This window comes from Clytia hemisphaerica, unplaced genomic scaffold, assembly GCF_902728285.1.
Source record: "Clytia hemisphaerica strain Z4C2 unplaced genomic scaffold, Clytia hemisphaerica genome assembly, whole genome shotgun sequence".
Taxonomy (NCBI): domain Eukaryota; kingdom Metazoa; phylum Cnidaria; class Hydrozoa; order Leptothecata; family Clytiidae; genus Clytia; species Clytia hemisphaerica.
The window spans coordinates 1,019,454-1,033,059 of NW_027103680.1; the positions used below are offsets into that span (position 1 = coordinate 1,019,454).

General features: G+C 34.9%; 1 protein-coding gene across 1 annotated transcript; it reads left to right on the forward strand.

The window, feature by feature from the left end:
- The first annotated feature begins 1,530 nt into the window (after positions 1–1,530).
- On the forward strand, positions 1,531–13,117 carry LOC136803743 (cathepsin O-like). The gene is made up of 11 exons (XM_067060464.1): positions 1,531–1,857; positions 2,495–2,603; positions 3,222–3,384; positions 3,661–3,697; positions 4,358–4,371; positions 4,853–5,003; positions 6,779–6,852; positions 7,339–7,383; positions 10,989–11,083; positions 11,852–12,022; positions 12,991–13,117. The coding sequence occupies exons 1-11, from the start codon at positions 1,555–1,557 to the stop codon at positions 13,026–13,028; spliced, it is 1,200 nt and encodes a 399-aa protein (XP_066916565.1). The 5' UTR covers positions 1,531–1,554; the 3' UTR covers positions 13,029–13,117.
- Positions 13,118–13,606: the final 489 nt, after the last annotated feature.

Below are 13,606 nucleotides of genomic sequence, written 5' to 3' on the forward strand. Positions count from 1 at the left end.
GAATTTCAGTATTCAATGCTTATAAACAGATCATAGATTCGAATTGAACGCGTAATTACTAATAACACTAATAGCAATTAACATTACATAACGCGTTGATATCTCTTCACTCTCATGAAAATGTGATTCAAAATTCAAGTGATGAGCACAAAAACAAAATCAAGAATTGGAAAATTGGACATCTATTGTGATCGAACTCGGAAACCCATGCTTATGAGACAGACGCTCTAACCACTTGAGCTAACCACGCTTGGAGAGTATGAGGGAAAGCGTGAACTAATAAGAAAGAAAAAGGAAAGAAAGAAACGCGAAGAAAATTAGTTCCCGCTTTGATGTTATTATCGAAACATAAGGATCAATCACGCCGACATTCCTTTCCACACGTCAGCAATCTAGTTTTTATAAATATGAAAACTAGAATGTAAGGAAGATTCTAAAAAAAATAGCAGTTTTCTTAGACGACTACGTTAATAGGAGTTTAAATCTAGACTGTAGAACTAGAAGATCAATTTCCATGTGTTTAAATTTTTATCTTACTGTGATTTCATATAACTAATAGCTAAGCCTCTGCGCTCAAGGTTTAAAGATACACACACAAACATTAGGTTATAAAGTTTAAAAATGTCAAATAGCCTAGGGATTGTGTATGTGTCAAACACTAGGGAAAATGAAGTTTTTGTACATTTGCAACATTATTATTTATTATTGTGTTGTCAGCCAGGACTTGTTTTTTTTTGCAATTTTGATTTTAAAACAGCAGGGGTTTTTCCAAGCACTAAGTAATGCCTCTGTTTGTACTTTCAAATTGAGTTTTCAACAAAGGTGTAAGCTGCGATAGTAGAGGCTGAGGGTCTGGGGCGCTTTGAGCCCCTGAGCATATTTTTACTTTTACTGGCACTTTAAAATGGTTAAAACGGAATGCATTTCTATTGAGTTCAATTTGAATTGAGTAACAGGGGCATTTGAGTGATTGGAAAACCATTGAATGCAGGCTTCTTGAAGATGATTCCTTGAGAATTGAAGTTTCTTAAAGATTGAAGACAGCTGCTATAAAAGGGGTACAGTAAGCATAATAAACATCAATACAGAGGTAGTCATTCGAAGCTAGCCGAATCGAAGAAATAAAAAAAAAAACAGTGTCAAATGATGAGGACAGTATGTCCGAGTTTGAAAATCAACCCTTAGAGAGACTTAATTTTGACGTTTTTGCAACCCTTTGAGAGACTCTTTCTTATTTTTCCTATTTTGTCCATTTTTTGACGTTTTTGGAACCCTTTGAGAGAGCTATTTCAAATTTTAGTCCAAATTTTTTAAGAATTTATGACCCATTGAGGGAGTTGATTTTTTATTTTCGTAATTTTGGAATCTTTAGTTACATAGACTCAATTGCTTTTTAGTCGTTTTTTTACACCTTTGAGGGACTTTTGTGTGCGTGATAAAGAGACCCTTATGACCTGTACATACCCAGTATCCATTTTGCCTAAGTACCCCCCAGGCCCCATTTCTATTATATCGATCCATTGCTTTTTCTCAAAGAGAATCAGAAAAAAAAACATGAAACTATCAGGCATTTTACTGGTTCTAACCTTGATAAATTTGGTTTGCTGTGTCCCTTTGCCATTAATTTTCAATGAAGATGATATTGAAACGCATGGTTATGAATCATGGAAGATGAAGTTGAATAAACTCCAAAAATCTGCAAAAGATTTGTCCAAACAAAGATCCTACATTGATGCAGATATGCTGGATGGTGGTGTTCTTCTAAAGTACAAACAACTTTTTGAAGAGTTTGTTGGGCTGTTTGGAAGAAATTATTCTGATGAAGATGAACATGAAAGAAGATTTCTATTATTTCTGGTTAGTCTTTTTTACTGTGTCATGCCTTTTTTAAACTTTTATAGTAAATAGCCCTAAATACAGAGCAATTTTTTGTTTGGACTCTCAGCTTTTATTGCCGAATATTGTTTAGTTTTTAGGTTGTTCAAAATCTGTTCGAATAATAAAATTACAGTAGATTCTCACTCTATTATTGAAATCTTTCTATAAATTCGAACTTATTCCAAGTCTTTGTCAAGGAGAAACCCTCTTAATACACTTTCTATAATTCGAATCTCTCTGTAATTCAGACTGATAAGATTTCCTGTTCGAGTTTGAGAGATTATGGGTATTTTAAAGTTAGAGGGGTTTCCAGAAAATGGAGATCAGAAGTCTTTTCTTATGACTTTCAAGTTGTCAACTTTATTTCACTTTTAATGACTTGATTTAAGTTGTTTTTTTTGTGCCTTATATTTAAGCCGGTTTATCCGTTCATCCATATCCTTCCAAATTGATAAGTATTGACCTATCGAATTTAAAAGCAAAAGTTACTTTTTAAATTACTGTACCTTATTTTTTGACAAAAATGGAGATAAATCTCTTTATTTTTCAAACCAATGTAATTTGGAAGACGAACAAGAAAATTTGCTCCAAATTGTTTATATTTTTACCCTTTCAGAAAAGTTTGGAGCGACATCAGTTTATGAATGAAAGAGAGCGTGCAAATAATGGAACAGCAGTTTATGGGATCAATAAATTCTCAGATTGGACAACTCAAGAATTTAAAAGTAAGATGTTGTGTAAATACCTTAAGAGAAGAAATTTTGGCGAATGAGCGCATTCCCCAATTTTGGTGCAATTTGGCGGAATTTATTTTGGCGAATGACCTATAAATTTAAATTTGGCGGTAAGAAATCTTGGTCAATTTGGCGAAATTTTTAGGTAATTTGCCAAATTCGCCAAAATTTCTTTCCCCAAAATTTTCTTCCCTTAAGGTACCTTACAGTAGATGATATGGTATCTGAATATTTTTAGAAGATATTTTAATCTAATAGTTTTTTCCGGCGTCCTGAAAAATGGAACAGCTCAATTCATAAGTGAACTTTTTAGAATTGAATCCCTCTCTACTCCTCTCTCCATCTTTTTTTAATATAGAGTTTAAAAAGGTTGAAATTACCTTCTCCGAATCAAAAGGAGTAATAAAACCAAGTGGTATAACCCAAGGATAAGGTTCTCGCTTTTTTTTATTATTGTAAACTGAAACTTGGGGGATTCTACTCAGCTGGGGGATTGGAAAAGCCAATTTACCTGTATCTAGCAGTCAGACATCAGTCAAGAATGTCTGTCACGTAAAGAATATTGATTTCTAGGATGTCTTATATTTTACTGTACTAAATCAATTATAGCTTTAATACTTTCATCCACACAACAAACGTTTGAAGAAGAAGCCGCCCATGCAACGCCCATTGCCGCCCGGGAAACACCTATCACCGCAAAACAACAACATAAGGACATTAATGACCGTGCATGCACATATTATTTGAAGCCATACCCTCAAAAAGTTGACTGGTAAAAGAACTTAATGGTACCATTCATGACCGTAATGTTTTATACGGGAGGCTACTGTTGAGCTTTTCTCGCTTTTTTTTTAATTCGAATAATAAACTATTAGTAAAAAACTTTTTGTCACTTTATCCTTTTATACTTTATCCTTAAATTTCAGTGAAATGATAAAGGAAATATAAATTCCCAGTTTCAAGACTTTTTAACTTGGGAGCAACTTGTAAACCTCCGTTTATTTTTCCCAAAAATAATTAATTAAGTTATTACTTTTCCTTTCTTCAGGAAGGACAAAGTTACACGAATAAAGAATCAAGGCTCGGTAAGCCCTCTTTTAAAAAAATGAGATTTTTAAAATTATTTGTCTTGAGAGGATAACTATTTATTCTTCATTTTCAGATCAATTCTGAAAAGAAAACTCACTTACATTTATTGAATATGTCACAATTAACAATTATATTCAATATAATTAACAATAAACTATATTCTAAGAAAACAATCTCTCTAAGGTCTCTTATTCGTGAAGTTGGGCTTTTTGCTTCGTTAACATTTGAAAACGTGACGTCAAAACCTCGTCTCGTCTCGTCTAGTCTCGTCTTGTCTTGTCTCGTGGAATGACAAAATTAACATGATGGTTTCGGACCCAACTAAAATTTGTCTTGTCATCATGCAAAACTTTTATGACGTTATTTTGGCTAGTTTTGATTGTGACATTTTAAAAATTTTATAAATTGTAAGTGAGAGTGAGGCTTCTTGTCTGAATTCGTTGCTCTATTTTAAAACATGCCTATAATATTAGTGTTGTATTAAAAGACAGGAAATAAAAAGTGGTTTTATCATTGACTTCTGTCATTCCTTTAAATGCGACCACGAGTATAAATTTGAACGTAAGAATCTGCAGCCTATCGTTTTCATCACATAGTGAAAATCTTATGTGCCTTTTTGGAATTAAATCTCGTTTCCCCTATTTTTTAATTTTCAGTGTGGCAGCTGTTGGTGAGTTGAGTTTTAAGACACATTTGCCGGTTACAATGATAAGTAGGACCCTAAATGTTTCTAATAACTAAAACATACAATGTTCTTAAAGTTATTAACGCAAATTGCCTACTCTATGTCGTTAACTACAACCGTTTAAAAAAATTTGAGCTGATGAAATTTTCGAAAACCCTGCCTTTCGCAATGAAAAATTGTCGCACTTCCCACGTTAAATACTTGACTGATCAATTATAAGGTATGTTGATACATCTTTTGTGGAATTGCAGCGTTGCTATGAAATTAATACTGATTATTTTAAGCCTTTTCTTCCGGATGAATGAGACAAACTCGATGCCTCTGGAGGGCCCAACTTGCATTTATGTGAAACATACGGAGATTATTTTTGTAGAGGGTTGATGATATCAATTTATTTAAGCATATGTAATTTAGTGTGAAAAACCCTTAATCGAGTAGTCCATTAATTTTATATTATATTATTTAGGGCATTTGTTGGATCAGAGCAGATTGAAATGTATTGGGCCATCAAAACAGGCACCCTGGTGGAGCGCAGTCCGCAAGAACTTTTGTCCTGTTCTCCATCGCTGGGTTGTGAAGGTGGAAACACTTGCCTTGCACTTCAATGGCTTGAAAAGGTTTGAACGTCAACTTTTTAAGAAGACAAGAAAACGATAATTGTGTACTCTTTTTTAAAAAAATCACGAAAACGTTCTTGTACCAGCTTGTACCCACAATAAAATTACATAATTTTGCAATTAGACGTGAGTGATCATAAAACTTATATGATTTTTTGAATATTCATAGAAGGGTTGTAAGCTCCAAAAGGAGGTCACTATGACCATATAAAAATGAAGAAATAGCGATAATAAAAAACGACAATAAAAACGACATATTTACCTATCCCAACCATGGACCCCCGACCTTAGAAGTGATACAACCCCTACATTTCAAAACTTGGTGATATTAGTAGGGGGAAATTTGTAAAATCGCTCGATTTTTTTAGTCAGAGCACTTGTTATACATTTTTGGAAAGCTAAGGGGTAGGGGAATCAAAATAACTTGGGTGCCAATTTTTTTTTCGGACACTGGTGTGATTTTCGGACAAATACGACGGTCTCAGGCCAAAATCATAGGGTGAAAATTTAATGAAAATTTTCGCTTGAGAAAACGGAGACCTGTTGTTTATTTTTGGAAAGCTCTCAAAAAATTAAGGTTAGTGATATATTGCGGGTATAGGTGATTTCAGTACCTAACTCGAGATTTTGAGCTTCCAAAAGCGCAAAAACTGGACAAAACAGCTGTTTCTGGCTGAAAAACACTGAAAACACTGTTTTTAAGGATTAATATCTCGAGTTAGGTAAAGAAATCACCTATACTCGCAATATATCACTAATCTTATTTTTTTGAGAGCTTTGTACTAGTAATCTCATGGTTATAAGGGAAATTCGGGATAAATTTCCCGAGGTCAATTTTGAAATCTTTTGAAATTTCCCGAGTGCATCGAGGGAAATTTAAAACATTTCGAAATTTGACCGAGGGTAATTTATCCAGAATTTCACGAAAACAAGCATGGGATTCCTGGTTAATCTCATGGTTTGGATTGAAATTCTAACAATTCTGAAAGACGTCAATTTAACACTGGAAATCAATCTGAAAATTTAAAAAGAGGTCTCAAAAAAGTCATAGAAATGCGAATCGAGTTTTAATTGGATAGTATTCCATTTACTTAAGCCTTTGAAGTTAGTAAGAAAGTCGAAAAAGGTGATGAATTTCCAAACGATGAAATTTCACCTTTGCGGGAAATTATACAAAATCTAGAAGGGAAATTACAAAAGCTAGGAGGGAAATTACAAGTTCGCGGGAAATTACAAATTAACGTAAGCAAAAACGTCAATCGAATTTAAATCAACCATGAGATTACCAAAAATATACAACAGGTCTCCGTTTTCTCAAGCTAAAATTTCCATTAATTTTTCACCCTATGATTTTTGCCTGAGACCGTCGTATTTGTCCGAAAATCACACCAAAGTGTTCGAAAAAAAATTGGCACCCAAGTTATTTTGATTCCCCTACCCCTTAGCGTTCCAAAAATGTATAACAAGTGCTTTGACTAAAAAAGTCGAGCGACCTCAAAAAAAAAAAAAAAATTTCCCCCTACTAATATGGAACATTTATACGCCCTTCAGAGCTCTAGAATTTTTTTTCATTGCACATGCTAAACCTGGCTTAACAAATGCATTCGCGAGATCACCTCAAGTACCGCGGTCCTCTTTCGTTCGGCATTCTATAGAGCGTAGTACTAAATAGCGAAACGATATTAGTTGCACATTTTGCGATTTTTATATGCAAGAAACTCTGAGTATATGAAACTGTTCTTTTTAAAGTGTATTTACTTTTCATTCAATTTAAGACTCGGATTGTTTTGGAAACAGAGAAGAACTACCCGTACGAAGAAAAAGATACGGCTTGTCGACAAGTAAACAAGTGAGAAATCACAGAGGGTTTACAACTAAAACTTATGATTATATACCTCCTCTGATGATATTGAATAAACGTTATAGAAGGGGTATATTTCCCGCTAGATTTTCTCAACTTTAGTTGAGCTAGAATCTGGTAATGTCTATATATGTCTTTCTGTTTGTATGTCTGTCTGTCCGAAAACTTTGGGGCAGGATGGAGACTTCAAAAATGGTCTGATTTAGCTAAGTTTAATTAAGTTAGGCACACTTGCTCCTTGGGTTAATATAATAAGGTATTTTTTCATTTTTTCAAAGTTTTCATTTTTAAGGGCGTGGTCACTAGATTTAGCACCAAAACGAGGCTAAAAACTTTGGACAGGCTGGAGACTTCACAAATGGTCAAATTGGCTGAAATTGTTTTTATACATCGATTTTACTATGTATGAGTGAATCATACAGGAGTGGTCAGATTTAGCGTTTAATATTCCTTTAAAAAATTTTGATTTTTCAGGACAATGGAAGGCCCTCGTGTTGATGCAGTATGTGGGTGTCAGAAGTGAGGTTTTGACTTTTTTATTTCATTTACAGTATTTTGAAAGTTTAAATTTATAAACACCCCCTTCTCACAGACCCGGTAGGATTTTCGCAGCCAGTGGGGATAAAAATAACGGACTGAAACTCGATGTGGATCGATGTTCCCATATTTTTTATGGCTGGGGGTATAAATTATTTAGTTTTCAAGTCAGAAAATCCAGTGGGCATGGAAAAACAGCACAATATTTTGCATTGAGGATTGTTTTATTTGATTATTTTCAGTGGGAACCAAAATCGGAGGATAATTTTCCACCTGAGACGATATTTTGTAATTGTATTGAAAACAAATTAAGTTAAAAGATTTATAAGTATAATGAAAATTTTGAGACACAACATTTTTCTCTGGCGGCTCCGGAAATTGTTTTTCCGTCAGCGGACGCAGACCTGATTTAGCGGCCGAAGGCCTGAATAAACGGCCGAAGACCTGAATTAACGGTCGAAGACCTGAATCAACGGCCGAAGACCTGTTTCAACGGCCGAAGACCTGTTTCAACGGCCGAAGACCTGATTTAACGGCCGAAGACCTGATTTAGTAAGTCACCGGCCGAATACCTGATAGATAAGTTAGGGTCAGTTAAACTAGCTTGAACCACTCGGCAAGGCATCAGTTGCGATGGTCCAGTGGTTATTGCAGTGGTATCGAAAACGGATGGTGGGTAGTTTGAGACGAGTTATTGGCATTAATTCTCATTCTTTTTAGTTTAAAATCTTTTAACTTAATTTGTTTTCACTACATAGTCCGGGAGCCAAACCCAAAAAATGGCATTTTGCTTAACCCAAGATTCTACAGGATAAACTATACATTTTTGGAATCCTCAACTATCCTAGTTTTGGAAATGGTCGGTCCCCAAAGCTAACTCCTGGTCAATTTTTTATACTGGGACCGAGTTTAGGGGGTACTTTTTACCCTTTGTAAGGATTTGTTAAGGAAAATGCCATTCCAGGGATGATATAATTGCTGTATCTAGTCAATCAGTTGACCAATTGCTTTGAAACTTTGCAAAAAGTTTGAAGGTAGGCTGATGATTATTTTCGGCAAAAAATTTTTGTGAAAAATTGTTTTTATAGGTTTGCCTGGGGAAAAAAGGGGGAAATTTGGGTATTTTAACTAAATTTTGACCCTTTTTAAGTCTGGGACCTACCCAAACAACTTTTAATGAGACACAAACTAGGTGTTATGATAGACTTTGATGCAATACATCAGAAAAAATTTCAAAACAGACAGTATTTAGTATTATTTCAGGGCTGCAGGGGGTAAAATTGCCCATTTTTATGGGTTTTTACCTTATTTGAGCAATTTTCACCACTAATTTTGGTTAAAACGTCATCAAAAATAGTTTTAACTTGATTTTCGTGTAATATATCCTGAAAGATTACAATGCTGACTTAAAACTAACAAAACCAGGGTGCAAATGGACAAACCAGGGGGTAAAAATGCCCATTTTAGGCGATTTTTATCGTTTTTGGACCTATTTCACCCATAAAGCGGTTTTATGGTGTACCAATTTTATTTCTGACCACTGAAACAAGAATAATTTTTTAGTAGGAGCAATGGGAAAGTTATTTGTGGTTTTTATTGTCTGTAATCAGGGCACTGTGGGCAAATTAGGGGGTAAATATACCACTTCTTGGTAGTTGTTGCCTGAATTTGGATGTTTTTATTGTATGGTAGCCTCAAATTTATGAAATTTTGAGATGGAAACCAGTTATATACCCTTCAGTCATTTCTTAGTACTTTTGTTGACAACTACACAAAATAATGACGGGTTTAAAACTTAAGTTATGGCCAAATTATAACATTTATTTGACGTAATTTTGTCACTTTTTGCTTTGAGATTCCACTATGTTGCTATTCAGAGCTTCCCAAAATGGTCCCAGCTACTTGTAGAATTATTATCTTGAGACTAGCTACTAATAAAAGGTCAGTAAAACGGGCAAAAATGATCAGTCAAATTATGAGTATGTAGTACATTATGAGTATGCAGAGGACCGTTAGTTTTGTTTTCACAAAACGATTAGAAATTTTTCATCAAACAGGCCCTTAACAATGACACATCACTTTTATTTCTACCCAAGTTAACAATATTTTACAAATTATTAGGCTCCAAATAACTATTCTACTTAAAAACCAGTACAGGGACCATTTTTGGAAGCTCTGAATAGCAATAAAGTGGAATTTCAAAGCAAAAACTGACAAAATTACGTCAAATAAATGTTATAATTTGGCCATAACTTAAGTTAAATCCGTCATTATTTCGTGTAGGTTGTCAACAAAAGTACTAAGAATGACTGAAGGGTAAAATAACTGGTTTATCTCAAAATTTCATAAATTTGAGGCTACCATACAATAAAAACATCCAAATTCAGGCAACAACTACCAAGAAGTGGTGTATTTACCCCATAATTTGCCCACAGTGACCCTGATTACAGACAATGAAAACCACAAATAACTTTCCCATTGCTCCTACTACAAAATGATCCTTGTTTCAGTGGTCAGAAATAAAATGGTACACCATAAACCGCTTTAATGGGTGAAATAGGTCCAAAAAATAAAAATCGCCTAAAATGGGCATTTTACACCCCCTGGTTTGTCCATTTACACCCTGGTTTTATTAGTTTTAAGTCAGCATTGTAATCTTTCAGGATATATTACACGAAAATCAAGTTAAAACTATTTTTGATGACGTTTTAAACCAATAATTAGTGGTGAAATTTGCTCAAAAGGTAAAAACCCATAAAAATGGGCAATTTTTACCCCCTGCAGCCCTGAAATAATACTAAATACTGGTCTGTTTGAAATTTTTCTGATGTATTGCATCAAGTCTATCATAACACCTAGTTTGTGTCTCATTAAAAGTTGTTTGGGTAGGTCCCAGACTTAAAAAGGGTCAAAATTTAGTTTAAATACCCAAATTTTTTTTTTTCCCCAGGCAAACCGAACAAAATATTTTCACACAAAAAAATTTTTGCCGAAAATAATCCAAGCCTACCTTCAAACTTTTTGCAAAGTTTCAAAGCCAATGGTCAACTGAAAATAGACAATACGCAAATTATATCACCCTGGAATGCAGTTTTCCTTAACAATCCTACAAAGGGTAAAAAGTACCCCCTAAACTCGGTCCCAGTATAAAAAATTGACCAGGAGTTAGCTTTGGGGACCGACCATTTCCAAAACTAGGATAGTTGAGGATTCCAAAAATGTATAGTTTGTCCTGTAGAATCTTGGGTTAAGCAAAAGTGCTTATTTAAGGACATATAGGATTTGGCTCCCGGACTAACAATTACAATTTGATTGAATTTATAAAAAAGATTTCACAAATTTCCACAATTCATTTTCTCCAGGTCTTCGGCCGTTAAAAAAGGTATTCGACCACTGCACCAAGTCTTCGGTTTTTAATTCAGGTCTTCGGCCGCTAAATCAGGTCTGTGACCGCTAATTCAGGTCTGCGTCCGCTGACGGAAAAAAAAATCTGCGGCTACTCCATTTACTCTCTGCCTAGGTCAATTTGCTACCCTATGTTATGTATTCGCTTGCATCTAGATAAAATTTATTTGTTTTTTTCACAGTTTGGTAAATAGAGAGGATGCTATGTTGAGAATTTTGGATCAAAAAGGACCATTGAGTGTCAATGTGGATGCAGTACAGTGGCATGACTACATAGGTTTGCATTCTTTGATTCTCCGCACTAGAATCAGCGCCGAAATATATTGGCAATTTTGGGTATTTTAACGTATTTCAGAATTTAAAGGTCGGGCGAGAATTGCAGTTTCAGTACTTTCACTTTGCTTCATTAGATTTTTCAATTTTGGAGGGATTAAGTGGCTTCCAGGCTATATTCTCAGCCTCATTGGAACATTTTTGAGCTTTTAGATCCTGAGATCTTAAGGTCCTAAGTTTTAAGTCTAATGTTCAAACTCAGAGTTAAAACTCTACTTCCGAACTGTACTATTCAAAGCACTTAAAAATCACTTGCGGGTTTAAAGTTTTGAGGGAATTCCCCTTCACATTTATTTTTGACAGAACAATCCTGGTTCAAGATTTAAGACAGTGTTATTGAAACGTGAACCCTTTAGCGACGGGGATGTTTTTCCTGGATTTCTTAAAAACGAAAAAGGTCCAATTCTCAAAACTTGGAGGAAATGGAAACTCGTTTATAGGGGACAAACTTGGGAAACGATTCGGGACCTCCGGACCTTGGGACCTTGGGTTAGTAAGTTTTTTATTCAGATTAGAATATTGAGATTTTTATTTCAGGGCACGGTTTTGATATAAATGTAGGTAGATAAGAAGAATCAGGCCTGATGTACAATGTATTATATATTCTCATTGGTTATAGAGTTAACGCGAAATCGGAAGTGTGGGGATAATCTTATCAATGATAGAGCCAAAGTTTGATAAGACGTCACCATTATTCCTTGTCTTTTTTCAGGAGGAATAATTCAGCACCATTGTACGAACAAGAACATGAATCACGCCGTTCAACTTATCGGTTACGACCTCGTCAGTGGTCCAATCCCTTACTACATAGCGCGTAATCAATGGGGAAAATCTTTCGGTGAAGATGGTTACGTTCGAATCAAGTATGGTGATAACCAATGTGGTAAGCCTTTATGCAAACTCGTCCCCAATCCCCCAGTTCGTTTTTTACGGCTCTGATGGCGCGCTCGCGATTCCACAAAGGGCGACGCATATTTCTTTCCTTAGACAGACGGAAATATCTTTGATAGATGGAAATATCCTAGGGTAATTGTCGGAAATATCGTCCTCTAAGGAAATAGGCAAGGGAGACAATTTACTTTAATGAGTAATTTTCTGACATCAGAGTTTACTTCAAAAGAACTAATTTTGGCGAGAACTTATTTTAATACAGGCAAGTAAAGTAATTCTTTAATTTTTGGCGAGCAAAGTTTTTTTTTTTGGGTGGCTTATTTAGGTGGGTAACATAACCTAGTTACCCATTTTTTTAATTTTGGCGAAGGGCAGGGTACATCAGTTCCTTTTTGCCTAAAAATGAGCGCTTATGCATAAATCAGGGGTTCATTTAGAAAATTAAAAAAAAATGGCTAGAACTTATTTTTGCGAGGCAGCAACTCGCAAAACTCGCCGAAATTAGCTCCTGTATAAGCTATCAAAAAATGATGAAATTGGTGTTTATACTTATGGTTCAGTGCTGAAGGTCCCAAAAAAAATCTATAAGGGGGGAGACTCCCGATACTTAGCAAGGATATACTCTTCATCTCACAAACCTAGTTACCCATCCCTCCAGGCACTGAAGTAACACACTAATCGTAAAATAAAATGTAATTCCCTTAAGGGAACTAATTTTCGCGGAACTTTTCGCCCTTGTGTATCACAGCCTTCATTTATGTTATTGATTGACGCCAGAGAATATTATCTAGCGCTTTCAGTAAGCATAAAAAAGCTGATAATACGCAAGGAACGGGGTTGGTTCCCACATAAATTAGTTCCCTTAAGGTTAGCCTATACTAGACGTTACCCGGTGTTTAGTGAGGTGCTCGCTACCTTAAGGTAGTATGCAAAACAAAGAGTTTTTCATTTTCATTTTAGGTATCGCTCAACAGCCTTCGTTTATCCAAGTCGTTTGATGAGAAGGTAACAAAAAGTCCATGAACACACACAAGTAAATTTATATTTTCGAAATTCGTGTTGACCAATTTCACCTTCTTTTTTCATTTGACAGACATGACAGAACTTCAAGTTCGCCGTAAATTATTGAACATATCTGAACATATTCAATTTTTTTCTATCCAAAATTTTATACGCATTTTCTATTAGATTTTTTTTTTTAATTTCATGTGAATTTCAATAGAGTTTTATATCATTTTCAATTGATAACGCAGTTATTTATTTTGTTGTCGATTATACACTCAGTAACCTCTCTTTAAACTTGGAGCTTTTCGGCTAACTTCTCGTTAATTCGGTTAAACCCAGCTGTTTGTTAAATTTGAAAAAAATGTTTTCAAAAGAAATTTTGCTGACTAAATGGGCAGAACGCGTCCCGTTCCAGCAATTCTAAGGCAAGGGAAACCGTCCGTTTACGATTTTTTGTAACGAATTCCTGTTTTCCAGCCACACGATTCTTATGCTTTTGTAAAATGGGGGCGGAGTTATGATCCATTATGTATAGACTATTTCAGTGGACTAATCCTATAAGAAATATTTT